This window comes from Bipolaris victoriae, assembly GCF_000527765.1.
Source record: "Bipolaris victoriae FI3 unplaced genomic scaffold scaffold_29, whole genome shotgun sequence".
NCBI classification, from domain to species: domain Eukaryota; kingdom Fungi; phylum Ascomycota; class Dothideomycetes; order Pleosporales; family Pleosporaceae; genus Bipolaris; species Bipolaris victoriae.
In genome coordinates, this window is record NW_014575363.1 from 1 (window position 1) to 15,905 (window position 15,905).

General features: G+C 50.7%; 4 protein-coding genes across 4 annotated transcripts; 2 read left to right on the top strand and 2 right to left on the bottom strand.

The window, feature by feature from the left end:
- Positions 1 to 1,624: 1,624 nt before the first annotated feature.
- Positions 1,625 to 3,579, bottom strand: COCVIDRAFT_95402 (hypothetical protein; the record flags this gene model as incomplete). The annotated part of the gene is made up of 3 exons (XM_014702577.1): positions 1,625 to 1,839; positions 1,894 to 3,051; positions 3,117 to 3,579. 3 exons carry the CDS (start codon positions 3,577 to 3,579, stop codon positions 1,625 to 1,627), a joined length of 1,836 nt encoding a protein of 611 aa, XP_014558063.1.
- A 644-nt stretch (positions 3,580 to 4,223) lies between these two features.
- Positions 4,224 to 6,628, top strand: COCVIDRAFT_25334 (glycoside hydrolase family 13 protein; the record flags this gene model as incomplete). The annotated part of the gene is made up of 7 exons (XM_014702560.1): positions 4,224 to 4,296; positions 4,355 to 4,479; positions 4,531 to 4,743; positions 4,796 to 5,484; positions 5,534 to 5,869; positions 5,917 to 6,547; positions 6,602 to 6,628. 7 exons carry the CDS (start codon positions 4,224 to 4,226, stop codon positions 6,626 to 6,628), a joined length of 2,094 nt encoding a protein of 697 aa, XP_014558046.1.
- A 384-nt stretch (positions 6,629 to 7,012) lies between these two features.
- COCVIDRAFT_95500 (hypothetical protein) lies at positions 7,013 to 7,171 on the top strand (the record flags this gene model as incomplete). Its single annotated transcript, XM_014702578.1, has 1 exon — positions 7,013 to 7,171. A coding segment is annotated over one exon (159 nt), but the record flags the coding sequence as incomplete, so codon positions are not given.
- Positions 7,172 to 7,388: 217 nt separating this feature from the next.
- On the bottom strand, positions 7,389 to 15,896 carry COCVIDRAFT_95469 (hypothetical protein; the record flags this gene model as incomplete). The annotated part of the gene is made up of 4 exons (XM_014702579.1): positions 7,389 to 8,075; positions 8,152 to 8,494; positions 12,827 to 15,354; positions 15,408 to 15,896. The coding sequence occupies 4 exons, from the start codon at positions 15,894 to 15,896 to the stop codon at positions 7,389 to 7,391; spliced, it is 4,047 nt and encodes a 1,348-aa protein (XP_014558065.1).
- Between the last annotated feature and the right edge of the window lie 9 nt (positions 15,897 to 15,905).

Sequence of the window (15,905 nt, forward strand, 5' to 3'; positions counted from 1 at the left end):
GTTTTTTTAGTCAGTCGATTCAGTAAGACGATACCCCCCCCCCCTCCGTTATTTTTCGCCTTCCCGGACTCTTCCGTTTCACGCTGCCTTTACTTTACTATCGACCCAACAAGGGCCATCTTTTTCACTGTTCGTTTTCCCTTGTATGTAGACTATAATGTATGCTTCTTCACTTCTTTATCATTCCTCTTCCCGCACACCTTAACTTGCGTGTATATATACCCAACCTTGAAGAATGAAGGAAAGAAGAAATGTTAAGCAATATACTTTTATCAAACTAACTCTCTCCTCACTTATTAGTACTTTCCCCCCTTTCATCCTTTCGCCCTTGCCCGCACACAAGAACTATCTGAAATATACACACGTGCAAACTCTAGCCCCCCCTTCCCAACACCGCCCTCTTAGCTACATAAGCGTCGTTTTTTTGTGCTCGCTGCCCACCCCCTCCCTTTTACCCCTCTCTCTGCCTTTTCCCCCGCCACTTCATGTATTGTCTATCACATGATCTGGGCTTATTACGCGTTTTTTTCCCTCAACCTTTCCCCCCCCCCTCTCCCACCGCCATAATGCCAACTTTTTTCGCGTACGTCGTCGTTGCGAAATGAGGCGAATGCCTTCCCAGTTTGCGCTTGAAAGTGATTGGGCTGCGCAAAAGGGAGGGGGGGGGGAAATTAGAGTTTGAAGGGGTACATCCGCGGGAAGTACCGATCGGTGTGAGTAACCTGTATAGGTTGCAGATGGCTATGTCTGCATGTATGTATGTATGACCGCAGCTTTTCTGTTATGAATGTATGTATGATCGGAGATTTGTGCTTGATGGGGACTTTTGTTTCTGCGGGGGGAAGAAGGTTAGGGTTTGGGGATGTGAGTATGCACATGCGTGAGTGACGTAAGTTTTTAGGGAAGTGAGATATCGGGGGGCATGTAGTTGCCGGATTTGATTGAGTTGGAACTTTCCTGGGGGAATCGAGACAAGCGGTTGTAGTAAAGGGGGGAGAGGGTAAGACGGGGAGGGACGGCGAGTGTGGATAAGGGTGGAAGAGGGTAAGACGGGAGGGAGGGACGGCGAAGGTATTAGATGAAGAGAGAGAACGGGGCTTCAAGAATTGATAACAGAGGGTGAACCTGGTGTGTGTAATATGTATATCCATATATTCATCAGATAAACTTTCCCATAACTCATATCTGACCGGGCAGAATAAAGTAACTCCTAGTAGCTGAATTCCAAAACGATTTCGGTATCCACCAATGCAAACAAGGGACTCGTTGATACATAACGGCATGGAAAAAAAGCTTTGCCAAAAAAAGCCCATCCAATGAAAAAAATCGACATGAAAATAAAAATGCGAAAAAAGGACCATCACAAGACTACTGAAAGCCATGCTAAAAACCGTAATGGAGAAGGTATGGCGACTGACTACAACGACTCACCACACACACCACTCACGAAGCCGAAACGCTTGGCTCTTCCTTACCCCGGAGCGCTGGCAACGGGCCGAAGCCGTCTGGGTCTTATCGGAGGGAAGGCAGATCGACTATAACAGCATGCATGGTTCCAAAGATGCGCCATGCACGGCAGATGCAAACGGGTGGGTGACACAAAGCCCATGTGGTTTCGCATAGGCTAAAAGCCTGCAGCACCAGCTTTCCTGTACTCTTGGAAGTTGTTGACCATGAGGATCGATGGGTCTTCGTGGCGACGAAGCTCTTCCTCCCATTTCTCTTCTTCTTGTGCGTGCGTGGCTTCAAAGGCGGCGGATTGGCCTCGGTGGAAGTATAGTGGTGCGCGCTTGAGGAGGGCGACGTCTTGCGTTACGAGGATGTGCTTGACGCTTGATCCTGTTGTCTTGTTAGCGATTTACCCTTGGTTCTCAGTTCAGCAGCGATACATACCAGGTGTCTCGTACTTGGCTTGTAGGAGAAGCTGATCAACAATGTGTCGCAACCCACGAGCACCAGTACCCATCTTGCTGGCTTTGCGTGCAATTTCCCGCAGAGCTCCTGTGGTGAAGCGCAGCTCAATATTCCTAAGATACGACTTGTGCTCCTCCTGCCGGATGAGGCTGTCCTTGGGCTCAGTGAGTACACGAACCAGGGCGTCTTCGTCTAGAGCTGCCACCGCACAAACGGTGGGTATTCTGCCAATAAGTTCAGGTATCATGCCGAATTTCTGCAAGTCTTCTGGTTGCACATGATCAAGCACATTGACCTTGTCTTCCTTTACGACTTGTCTGATGCCAAAGGGGTTTGGCACTTCTGACTTTGGTGGAACAAAGAAGGGAGCGTCCTTTTTGAACAACTCGGCCTCTGGACCTCTCAACATGGTACCATCAGCAGCCGCATGTGCGCTGGATGACCGTATTGACGCCCCGAAGCCCATGCCACTTTTAGATTTCCGGTCGAGGATGATCTTGTGGAGGTTCGAGAATGCGCCGGTACATATGAAGAGAATGTTGTCAGTTCGGATGTTGAAGACCTCGCCCTTGCTTGCTCCTGGACCAGGAGGTTGAGGCGTGTCCATTCTACCAGTGCCACCGGGTCTGTTGGCACTCTTCTCTGGCTTGGCTTGCACCTGCACAGTAGTACCCTCAATGATCTTGAGGAGGGCTTGTTGGACCCCCTCTCCACCAACGTCCTTGCCGTATGATATCTTTGTGCCAGCAATCTTGTCAATCTCATCCAGTACTATGATGCCATGCTCTGTCGCTTCAATGTCATAGTTTGCAGCAGAGAACAAACGAGCTACACATGATTCCACATCATCACCAATGTATCCAGCTTGTGTGAAGGTGGTGCAGTCAGACATGGAAATGGGCAGGCCCAGTGTCTTTGCCAGTGTCTTGCACATGAGCGTTTTGCCAACACCTGTTGGACCGAGTATGAGCACATTGGACTTTTCTATCAGCAGCTGGTGTTCGCTGTTGTCAATTAACGAGTCAGGGTCTGCCGGGGAGTCCGACGCCGGCCGATAGGCTGGGGCTTCGCTGAAGGATTGGGGGTCATTATGATTGTGCAATTCTACGGTAGACTGCTGGCCCGGAAACTCGTCTACTGTATTTATTAGTCGCGTGATCAGGTTGGTAGCAGAGCCAAGGTGAAGGTTCGGTGTAGTGTACCTTCTACAGGATGGCGGAAGACGGACGCCCTCCTCTGGGCCTGGGCCTCCAACCTCGCCTGCTCCTGCTGCTGTCGCTTGAGCTCCTGTATGCGCAGATGGTGCTCATGGACCGCCACGCTCAGGACTATCTTTGCGCGATCCTGGTCGACAACGAATTGGTCGAGATGCTGGCGCAGGACCTTGGGCGTGATGACCCCGGCACCTACACTGCTTGCGCCGCCCAGCGGGCCCCGGGTTGGCTGGTCTGGCTCGTAGAAAGAAGAGAAGCCCTGGCCGCTAAAGTCGGATCGATGAAACCTCGACGACTTGCGGGTATGTGACAACGGCAGGGACAGTGGCAGGCGGGTGGCGCGCGAGATGCTGTAGAGAGCAAGGTAGGAGGCGCGTGCCTGTGGCGAGACAGCAGCGGGGAGGGCGCGCTGGAGCGGCCTGGAAAGTAGCATCGTGACTGAGAAGGGCATGCCGAGGGCTTCACATGACAGGAGTCTATGTATATATAGTTGGAACAGAGAGCAGAAGTCACGAGCGCTATTCAATAGCCCCAAGGCGGCTGCGACAGTTACCGTGGTTGAGCCGCGAGCTTGTGTCCCCACGTCGAGCTGAGATGCGGGGGAAGCTCCCCACGGCAGCCGATGCCGATAAGGGACTCGTTGCCGCGCAGTGGAAACATAGCCGCCAACGCCCTCCGCGACGCCTGTTGCAGTTAGCCCTCGCCCCTCGCCCCTCCGCCCGCCTTCAGTAGTGTTATAGTAGTGTTAGTAGTAGCGGAGAATTGTGCGCTCATCTCGCTGGGCATTATGCTATGTCTACTGTTGGGACAGGTGGCGGGGGCGCGATGCCCCATCCAGCCGCCAGCGAGCTATGACGTTGTGTCGTTGGGTCAACGCCCTTTCGTTGAGTCCTGCCCTGCGCTGGAAGCGGGTTAATGACCCCGCAAAAAGGAAATGATTTCTCCTGCAGATAGCCTATGAGCCTCGTTTTTTGCCATTGCTCTTTTAAATAGCTGCGCAATTGCTCTGTCCGTTGTCGCTGTCTTGCCCTTCATAGCAAACCCCTCCCTGGATACTTTGCGCGCCTGACAACGCCCCATCCCACCTCACACACGATGGAGCTCAACCAAGCTGCAGCAAACTCGACGACGAGCGATGCACCGGGCAAGATACCCAATGATGGAACCGGTACGCGCTGCCCCTGCCAATGCCCCGCGCAATTGACTGATCTGACGGCTATCCACAGGCATCATCCAACTCGACGGCTATCTAGAGCCCTTCAAAGACTCCCTCAAGAGCCGCTTCTCAAAGGCCCAGAAATGGATCAAGACAATTGACGAGACAGAGGGTGGCCTGGAAAAGTTCTCGCGGGTGCGTAGTTTGTTCATCTCGCTGCCACGCAGTCACTGACGGCGCTTGCAGGGTTTCGAAAAATTCGGCTTCAATGTCCAGCCCAATGGCGATGTCGTATACCGCGAATGGGCTCCCAATGCCCTGCGTGCCTACCTCATTGGCGACTTCAACAACTGGGACCGCGATGCGACACCCATGACCAAGAACGACTTCGGTGTCTTCGAGGTGACGCTTCCTAACAAGGACGGCCAGCCTGCCATCCCTCACGATTCCAAGATCAAGGTACATTGGTTATGCATCCTCAGCCCAACGCACAACTGACAGAAACAACTAGGTCTCATTTGTAACCCCCAATGACCACGCCCGCCAGGAGCGCCTCCCTGCCTGGATCACCAGAGTAACCCAAGACCTCAGCGTCTCCCCCGTATACGATGCGCGCTTCTGGAACCCTCCCCAGAAGTATGTATGGAAGAACCAGCGCCCACCAAAGCCCAAGAGTGCGCGAATCTACGAGGCTCACGTTGGTATATCCTCGCCCGAGCCAAAGGTTGCTACATACAAGGAGTTTACACAAAATATTCTCCCACGAATCCAGCGCCTGGGATACAACACTATACAGTTGATGGCAGTCATGGAGCATGCCTACTACGCCAGTTTCGGATACCAGATCAACAGCTTCTTTGCTGCGAGCAGCAGATATGGTCTCCCAGACGACCTCAAAGAGCTCATTGACACTGCACACGGCATGGGCATCACCGTGTTGTTGGATATGGTGCACAGCCACGCATCCAAGAACGTACTTGATGGCCTGAACATGTTTGACGGCAGTGACCATCTTTACTTCCATTCCGGTCCAAAGGGACGACACGACCTATGGGACAGCAGACTGTTCAACTATGGCCACCATGAGGTGCTGCGCTTCCTTCTCAGCAACTTGCGCTTCTGGATGGAGGAGTACCGTTTTGATGGTTTCCGATTCGATGGAGTCACCAGTATGCTGTACACCCATCACGGTATCGGAACGTAAGTATTGCCAGTTTTCCTATTCCTGTATACACTGACACCCTTACAGGGGCTTCTCTGGTGGCTACCACGAGTACTTTGGCGACTCGGTAGACGAAGAGGCAGTCGTCTATCTGATGCTTGCAAACGAGCTATTGCACACCCTTTACCCTGACTCCATCACGATTGCCGAAGACGTCTCTGGTATGCCTGGTCTCTGTGTGTCACTCTCTCTAGGTGGCATAGGGTTCGACTACAGATTAGCCATGGCCGTACCAGACCTTTACATCAAGTGGTTGAAGGAGAAGCAGGACATTGACTGGGACATGGGCGCCCTTGTCTTCACTCTGACAAACCGACGTCATGGCGAGAAGACCATTGCCTATGCCGAGAGCCACGACCAAGCGTAAGTCAACTTCAACATACTTACAAATGTATGCTAACACAATACAGACTTGTGGGAGACAAGACACTTCTCTTCTGGCTCTGCGATGCACAGATGTATACCAACATGTCAACGCTCACCGAGTTGACACCTGTGATTGACAGGGGTCTGTCGCTGCACAAGATGATCCGATTGATCACTCATGGTCTCGGAGGCGAAGGTTATCTCAACTTTGAAGGCAATGAGTTTGGTCACCCAGAGTGGCTGGACTTCCCCCGTGAAGGCAACAACAACAGCTTCCACTATGCTCGCCGTCAATTCAACCTCCCAGATGACGAACTCCTCCGTTACAAGTTCCTGAACGACTTTGACAGTAAGATGCAGTGGACCGAGGAGAAGTACGGCTGGCTCCACTCGCCACAAGCCTATGTCAGTCTCAAGCACGAAGGCGACAAGGTCATTGTATTTGAGCGCGCTGGGCTGCTGTGGATCTTCAACTTCCATCCTCAGAACAGCTTCACAGACTACCGTGTTGGTGTGGAGCAGGAGGGCACCTACAGGATTGTACTGAGCACCGATAGCAAGATCTATGGTGGCCACGGAAATGTGGATGAATCAACTAGGTTCTTCACCACTCCCTTCGCCTGGAACAACAGAAAGAACTTTTTGCAAGTTTACATTCCCAGCAGGACTGCCATTGTAAGTCGCATCTCTCATCCTCTCTACAAGTACACCATGCTAATGAATAACCAGGTCCTTGCGCTTGAGAGCACTTTGTAGACTGCTTGATGATAGATAAGCGATACTAGCCAGAATGATTAGCGGCATTTATTATAGAGCGAATAGATATGCGATGAAATGATACCATCTCTTTTCAGGGACACATTCTTGGATGTGATGCAGTAGAAAGCAATGTGCATGGTGCCGGCGTAGAAATCGTACCGTTGTGCTGGTTCACGCTATATTTTACGTGGACGTTAGGTGACGTGAGTGGGCGGGGCTAGTAATCGTTGAACCGCGGAACGAAAATTTCTCTTCCGCCAATACCGGCGTCATTCGACATTGAACAACGGGAGAACCATTATCGCATGGTTCCCGTGATTTGAGAACAATACCGTGATATTCGTTCCAGTTTCAAGTTTATCCATCGAAACAGCAATAGCCCGGCTAGCTCAATCGGTAGAGCGTGAGACTCTTAGTCTTTCACGGTCTAACAGACACGATTACTCAGTACATCTCAAGGTTGTGGGTTCGACCCCCACGTCGGGCTTGTACGTTTTCTTTTTTTGCTCTTCTTCATTCTTCTCTCTCATAGATGTTTGAAGTAAACCGTTTTTCTTTTTGGTTGGTTGTATCTTCGGACTGAAAAACGATCTCTGAGTTATCGGAGAAACAAGAAAATTTGTTTTTGCAGTATTTGGCTAGATCAGGGTAATTTAAGCATTCAGTAATACACAGATAAGTCTCTATTTTGATGTTCTACAGAGTGTATCGTTTCTATACAATAATCTGACAACCATCTACATTCACACCAGCACGTCTACCCCCTTGCTCTAGCCTTCAACTTCAACACGCCCTCATCTTCCTCCCCACTATCCCTCTTCATCTGCGCCTCAACCATTCTCCCGATATTCCGTCCATCCTGCATAACACCACCCCTCAGCAACTCGGTGACAACTCTTCCTCTGACAAACGTCTCCTCCACCAACCCCTCAACATGCTCCGGTCCCACACGTCCATACCACACACCCGCCCCACCAAGCTCATTATTCCCTTGCATACTCGGCGGGACATACATGATGACGTTTCCCGCGTACTTGTGGCCCCCAATGTGACTTATGAGTCCCACATCTGCATCTAGCCCTCTGCGCTGGAATTCGCTGCGAAATGCGGATTGCAAAAGTGGGCCGAGGATGCCGCAGCGCTGGTCGCGGCCGCCGTGACCGCAGATGAAGATTGTGGGGGTTGTTATTTCCTGAGCTTCTGGGAGGGATGCTGCTTTTGATTCGTCGCGGGTTAGGTTGGCTTTTTGTGCTGCGGACAGGTTGGCGTGCATGGGGTGGAGGGTTTTGGCTTTGAGGTATGCGGTTGCGAAGTCGGAGAGGGAAGTATGGGTGTGTGGGAGGTTTTGGATACGCTTGAAACTAGGGAAGAGGAGGGCTGTTGTTGTGTTGGGTGCGGTGCTTTTGGGGAGGGAGGAGGCGGTTATGAGAACGTTTGTGAAGGGCTGGAGATATTTTGTTAGTGTTTCTGTTCGGGGGGTTTTTTGGAGAGAAAGTACAGGATTGTCAAAACGAACCTACATCGAATCCCGGTGCACCTTTTCCTATCACACCTTTTAGTCCTTTGACGAACTCGCCCGTTTCGCCTTCTTCTTGCTCAATGTTGCTGGCCCAATCGTCTTTTCCCGTGCAGAACACGACTTGTTCTGAGTACGGGGCCATTGTGTTCAGCAGCGGTGTCTTGCGATCGATGTCGAGGTCTTTCGGCGCAGAGGCGCATTCGCATGTTGGCGAGGGACATGTTGGTGTGTATAGTATGGATGAGGATTGGAAGCGCAGGCGTGTGGTTGAGAAGGCGCGGATGGCACGTGGGGTCAGCGTCCGCGGAAGTCGAGCGAACACCATTTTTTTTTTGGCTGGAGGTCTACGGGATGTTGGGTGCGTTTGTGCTTGGTGAGATGGGGTTCGGAAGATTATGATGCAGGGCTCGGAATCGGTTCCGCGATGATGACGACGGAGGGGTCGGAGATAGCGGAGCTTGGGGTCGGCTTTGTACGAGTTCTGCGAAGACATTTCTACGCATCATTGGTAAACAGCATCGATATCGCTCAGAAAGTTACAAAAGCCATGAATATTGCGGCAGAAAAGATGTGAAGCGCATATAATTGGGGCAACGTTGTGCTATTCGTCTTCTAAGCTATGGATAGAAGAAACACAACAGCCATCGCCATGAGTGCTGCTTCAAATGCATGCGCAGAGCTCGAGCGGGCTGCAGTAGATTCTGGAATACGGCTACCCTCAAGGACATTGTCTGGAGCTAGACAAACTGCCTTGTTCTCAACAGTACCGTCTGGAGACTTGATTGTGAAGAGCATAGGTACCACTTGGCGAACATTCTTATCATACAAGTCGAAATTCTCGCGATCATTTCCACCGCCATACACAGCCACAGGCAAATCACCGTAGGTTCGATAACCTTCTGGCAAGTCAATATGGGGAAGCCCAGTCAAAGTGCAATCGGTACTGGAGAAATTTGATGGGGAATCTTTTGCATTGTTAGAAAGAGTTCGTATACAAGTGGGTTGAAATAGAATGCCCCGTAAGGAAGAAGTCAACTAGAAAGAACGTACGTGATACCAATGGAACGTGTGTTCCACAAGCCTCTTCGACATCGCTTGGTTTATGACAACGGCCGTCCCACATGGACGGGGTGTTATGTACCAGGGATCTCATGCACTCGTCGCTCAACACACTGGTACAATCTCCAGCTTCCTCCTGCGATGAAGAGTCTCGCGGTGGAAGCATGAACATACAGTATTCAGTCTGATTGTTTTGTTGACTCCCCACTAACGAACTTGGAACACTCAGGAAACCCTCCAACTGTTGCCAGGTTATACTGTCGCCATAGACGATGCCTGGCTCGCGCCTATCGGTTATGGTAAGACTGACATACCAGGGCTCACGTGCCGACCCCTGAGCTAAACGAGCTGTGCCGGTCGAGTTGATAGGAAAATCGTCACGGGCTATGACTTGGATAGGGCCACTGCAGTTTTGCACTGATGAGTCGTTGAAGACCTGGGCATGAGCCGATGTGGAAAATAGTAGGTGTGCTACGAATAGCAAAACGACGTTGATCATCTTAACAAACATAACAGAGAAAAGGAGTAGTATGGTATGAAGTACTGGAACACTGAGTAGGGATTCCTCCCTGCTTACGGGGCGTCCATATTGTTGTATATCTTAGCCACATCTCAGATGCCACATGACGTGGAAGTGTTCCATCGGGGTTGGCGAAGAGGCGAAGCATACTACAGTCTGTGAGAACCAGTGAATGGTGCTGTTCAGTTAGGCTCCATCAGGAGGCGCCTCGCTTACGCCCTAGCTGTCCATCAAGGTGCGCGGAAGGTGCCGTTACCCGAACTAGCGAATGGACGTGAATGGTCACAACGAGCCCGCCTGTTACTAAAAGAGTACACCTTGGCATATTACTCCACATATCTGCTATGATCGAGGATGTGAATAGGAAATAACAGGCATTCTAACTTGGCAATATGGCTCAGTGTGTACAGATTGAGATACTTGGCCCTTGGCCCTTGGCAGATTTCACTCTGGATTAGGCCCCCATGACGTAGGGACAGACTTTTGTGAGCCTTTTACGTACCGTTTCATCGAGATCGTGAGGAATATCGTAGGATCTACACCATATTACCGTGCCAGTTGATGCACTGCCTTGATACTGTGTGTTATTATTGTTATGGATCTGTAATGACTGAGGCACCGCTATCTGGTTCATTTAGTGTTCCTCCTTTACAGGTGTAGATACAGTAGAGGACTTGCAAAATTTGCCTGCTATTGCCACTAACTGATCTATCTTCTATCTGTTCTTGTTTCAAGATGGAAAATATATCTGATTCTTTAATAAGGAAAGCACGAATAGACGCTTGAAGCACTGTCTGTGTGTAAGTGTACCCTATTGTCAGGCAGGGCATATCGGATCCTCAACTGGCCCCATTATCATTCCCCGTTCAGGCTTTTTGGTAGCACCAGAAAGCTTGGGTGCTGGCCTGACACGAAACGAAGGATTGATCTCAGCCATCGACCAAACTCAACAGTGACGTCGAACATGATTCCTAGCTCTGCTAGCCATACAGAACGACGATGCTGTTTGAGACAATCAATAAGTGACACGCTTGACCGGAAAACACGGATGGTAGAGCTAACAAACGGTCTCGATGTGAGAGTTGTGAAAAAGAGAAGCAGAGTGGAAGTCAGAAAGTATAAAGAGTCGAATGGGTTTGTTCAGTTGTCATCATCACAGCCAGCAATCAGTTCTTCAGTCAATTCCTTCATCATCAAGCAAAACTTCTCTTCGAATATCAGAAGATGCAGTACCTTACGTTCTTGCCGCTGCTTGCGGCTTTGACCCCTCATCCAGCTATGGCAGCTCCCTCTCGTCTCATGGCTCGCCAGGAGGACTGGGACGGAGAGCAAACTGGTGGCATCTTTTGCGAGTCAAGGCTGCAGCCAAACTGGGGTGATTGTAAGTTCTTACCCCTCTTTCTGATTCTCAGATCTTGTCACCGTTCGAACGCAGCCTAATCGATTTCGTTTTTGTTTCACAGGCAGCACCATCATGGATGGCAACTCGTACTTTGGCGAAGTTGATCCAAACCGGAGCGTCTGCCTCAATCCCAGAGCTTGCCGTGTCTGGACCGAGGGCAACTGCCGCATTTCGTTCTGCAACAACGAAAATTTCGAGATTTGCAACCCTGCATCGACCTGGGGCGGTAGAGCTAGAAACATTGAGTCCGAGTGCAAGAGCTCCGACACTGGCGGCTACCAATCCACTCCACCTCCTGAACCCTGGTCCGAGGTTGCTATCAGGCTCAACACGGATTGGCGCCGTCTGCCTGCAAGCCTCGTTTATGAGGAGATGTCTACCGAAGAGAACAAAGTTCAGATGCAAACCTTGGGTGCAGAGGCGGATGAATTGGAAACCCGAGTACGTATCTCGATATAACATTTCCACCCTATCCACAGAGCTAACCGCATGAAACACAGCAAGCCGACCGCTTCTCAGACGTAGTCACGCGAATCAATGTCTACAAGCCCGGCTCCGCCGTCTTCGTTGCCCAAGTTCCCAACGCTGGTGCTTACGAAGTCACAACTTCCAAGTCGGAGACCTTCTCCATCACTTCATCTTTGACTCTGGGTGCAAGCGCATGGGACGCTATCAGTGCAGAGATTGGCGTTTCTGCTAGCTTCGAGACTACCATGACCAACACTGTGGCTGTCACGATCAACATCGATTGTGAGGGGGGCACCGGTCAGGTGTACTGGCGCCCGTTCTTTGATGAGTACGAAGGTACGCTTGAGTCGAGTGGACAAAAGGTTACGATTTGGGTTCCGAAGGATACGGAGGCATCTCGCATGAACTACGACTACCAGTGCACTGGTTAAGCAGTTCGGAGTTTAGCGTATCGGGTCTTTGGTCTTTGTCTAGCTGGTAGTCTCGGGTGCCGTAGCACATCTACTAAGTTGGACTCAGCTGAAGTTGGTTCATGAAGACACAATGGCAGATGTCAGATCTTCCCCTCACGCCAATTTCTTGATAAGTAGACTGTAACCTTGGACGTTTACTTAGCCATAGCTTGATACAATGCACACTTGTTATGCGCCTTCAACCTTTTTGAACCCCTGGAACTCTTCCGATGCCAGCACAGCTGAGGCAGAGGACCTTTTTCAGGATTTGTGACCAACAAAAAACTAAGGAGGCCTCTCAGCTGCTATGGCATCTCGACCTTTTGCGTCTCCTCTTTAATAGGCAAAATCTCTTGAATAGGTAGCACTTCTCAACTTATACGCCTAGCAACCTGGACTGTAGCTTAGAAAACAGGACCGTCAACTTTATCAAGAGTCGGTAAGTCTCAGTTAGGAAAGAGTCGGTTAATCCTCGCTATGCACCAGGCCTCATCAACTAAAGGATTGGGACTATCCGCATTGCCTAAGACATTGGGCTTGATCCAGCAAAGTAGCATTGCGGCTACTGCCCACACCTGCGATGGTGGGGGTCTGCATATCACCAGTCACCATCCAAACAAGGAAATCCCTCCAATATCTCAGCATACTACTATCGCACAACAGCCTTTACTCATACAGTCAATCAAACCACTTTTTTCCATAGATAATACTACTTGCACAAAACATACTATACATCTAACCTACACGCAAAAATTCATCTATCATACACACCTACCCCGTCTTCTCCCCCTTCGGCTTCCTCGGTGCCACGAAATTGCAAAGAGTACCACCGTTCACAGCAATGACCTTCCAGCCCTGCGGTACTATGCCATCAAATTCGTCACTGGCTTCATGCGAAGGACTAGCCTTCCAGATCTTGCCCGTTTCCCTATCGAACCACTCCTTCCCTGCTTCCGTCTTAAGTAGCTCAGATAGTACAAACTGCGCTACAGCCTTGCCATCCTTGGGATTGACCGAAGCCGGGAGCTTCGCAATGTCCGCTTCAAACTTGCGCTTGCCGTCGACTTGGACCACGCATTTGCGGGTCGTGGTTAGGAGCGGGATAATGGCGAGATCGGCTTGCGGAAACCCTGTTGCGAAGACTGTTGGGATGTCCGTGTTGGACTCTTGGGAGGTTATGCAGGTGGTGAGGAGGTGCCAGGATTCTTCTGCTACTCCTGGTGCGATGGGGGCGAGCATGCGGATGAGGTGGGCTACAGAGTACCATTTGAGATAGGATGTTGTAGGAGAGACGTGAGGAGTATCCCAGATGGTGTTTGTGAGTGTCATTAGGTCGCTGATGATGGTATTGAGGGAATAGGTTTGCGAAAAGGATTCTGTGACGCTGGCAATGGTTTGCTGGGTTTTGATCCAGAGTTGGGCTTCGTCTGGTTTGAGTGTAGAGATTAAGGTCTCTCGAGAGGCGGTTTTTGGATTTTCTAGTTGTGAGAGGTTTTGCAGGATAAACAAGAGATTCTCATCAATGCTCTTTGGGATAGCAAAACTTTCGACTTCGTCATCGGGTAGCCAGGAAGCAGCCGCTAGCTTCACGACTCGATGCAGCCAGCGTTGCACACCGATAATTTTCTTTTCGTCATATTCCAGCACATCACCGACCGGTGCTTGGAAGAGCATATGGGCACGCGTTGCATCTGCGCCGTACTTGGCAATTGTAGCACCGGGATCCACGCCATTGTACTTGCTCTTAGACATCTTCTCGTAGCTCACGTTTGGCGTTTGGCCAGTGGCTTTGATAAGAGGTTTGGAAGGATTCGTCAAGTCGACTTCATCTGGTCGAAGGAAGCGCCCGTTTTCAGGGTCGGTAAAGGTCTCTCCATGTACCATGCCTTGAGTGATGAGTCGAGTGAATGGCTCGCCATTCGTCAAATAGCCTTTCGGCCACGTTGAAGTCGTAGCGAGGAATTTTGAAATGAAGCGAGCGTACAGAAGGTGTAGGATGGCATGTTCCACTCCACCAATGTACAAATCCACTGGCATACCGCTGTTGGCTTTGACAGGATCGACCAGAGCGTCATCATTCTTAGGATCTAAAAATCTGAAAAAGTACCAGGATGAATCCATAAAAGTGTCCATGGTATCAGTTTCGCGTTCAGCAGCGGAGCCGCATTGCGGGCACGAGGTCTTTTTCCAATTCTCGTCTTCTTCTAGTGGGTTTCCCTTGCGACCTTGGAAGAAGCTGTCGGGTAAATCCGGTAGTTGGACGGGAAGGTCCTTTTCAGGGACTGGCACAGCACCGCAGGAGTCACAATGTATAATGGGAATGGGGGCACCCCAATACCGTTGGCGACTTATGAGCCAGTCCCGGAGACGCCAGTTTGCTGTTATTTCGGCTTGTTTGCCAGTGCTTACGATAGCCTGGACGACTTCGCGGGCAGCTTGCTTGGAAGGCATGCCGCCAAAATTCTCAATGTCAGCAGCAACAAATCCTCTTTCGGTTACGGGTACATCTTTCCCGCTTCGTGGTACAATTGGAGTAGGCAGATCGTTCTTCTTCGTAGACACAACTAACCTTATGGGCTCATCGCCAACGTTGGCTCGCCAGAATGCGTGATCTCGCGTATCGTGGCCAGGTACACCCATGACAGCACCAGAACCATAGTCATCCAGGACGTAGGGAGCCACATAAACAGGAATAGTAGGTCCAGCAGTACCACGGACGTGAGCCAATGGGTTTCTGGCTACGATGCTCCGAAGCAGGAAGCCTTCTTTTGTGTCTGGAGGTAGGTCCTTTGCTCGTTCGATGAATGCGCGAAGGGACTCGTCCTGGGCAGCTAGTTTTTGGACAACGGGATGACTCAAAGACAAAGCAATGTACTGTACCCCAAACAAGGTATCAGCCCTGGTTGTGAATACATCAACAGGCTCAAAAGACACATCGCTACCTGTTGAGATGATGTCGAAACAGAGTTTTGCACCTTCCGACTTGCCGATCCAGTTTCTTTGCATAGCTAGTACTTTTTCTGGCCATCTGTCATGTGTTGCAAGAGTATCTAAATCTTTTAGTAAAGGTTCTTGAAACTCCTTGATTTTCAAAAACCATTGCTTCAACATGACCTTCTCTACCTTTGCGCCAGAACGCCAGGAGCAGCCATTGGCATCTACCTGTTCGTTGGCAAGGACCGTCTTGTCGACAGGGTCGTAGTTGACAAGAGACTCTGCTTGATATGCGAGGCCGCGGTCGTGGAGCATGAGGAAGATGCGCTGAGTGTGCTTGTAAAAGGCAGGATCGCATGTTCGTATTTCCTATATACAAGTGGATCAGCTCCTGTGCTGTCTATCCAAAAGATGTTGCATACAGCGTCCCAGTCCCATCGACCACCCATTTGCTTCATCTGGGTCTTCATGGCTTTGATGTTGAGCAGCGTCCATTTCTCGGGATGGACTCCCCGCTCGATTGCTGCATTCTCGGCAGGCAGACCAAAGGCGTCCCATCCGATGGGATGCAGGACCTTGTAGCCCTGCATGTGCTTGAAGCGAGCCAGGACATCGGATATGGTGTATACTCGTAGATGCCCGAGATGAAGGGTGCCCGACGGATAAGGAAACATTGGCAGCACATAAGCATTGCCGCGGTCCGAAGTGCGTAGTTTGTGCCACTTGGAAGACAGGTCATCCCAATGCGGCTGCCATTTTGCCGTCAACGACTCCAAGCGCACATCGTCGGCCCTGTTCTTGGTGTTGCGCGTGACCGCCCATCGCGACGACGTTATACGCGTGTAGTGGTGAAGGGCGGGGCGACGGAGGGCACGCTGCCAGCCCACGGATTGCAAAAGTCGGCCTTGCATCTCCTACCG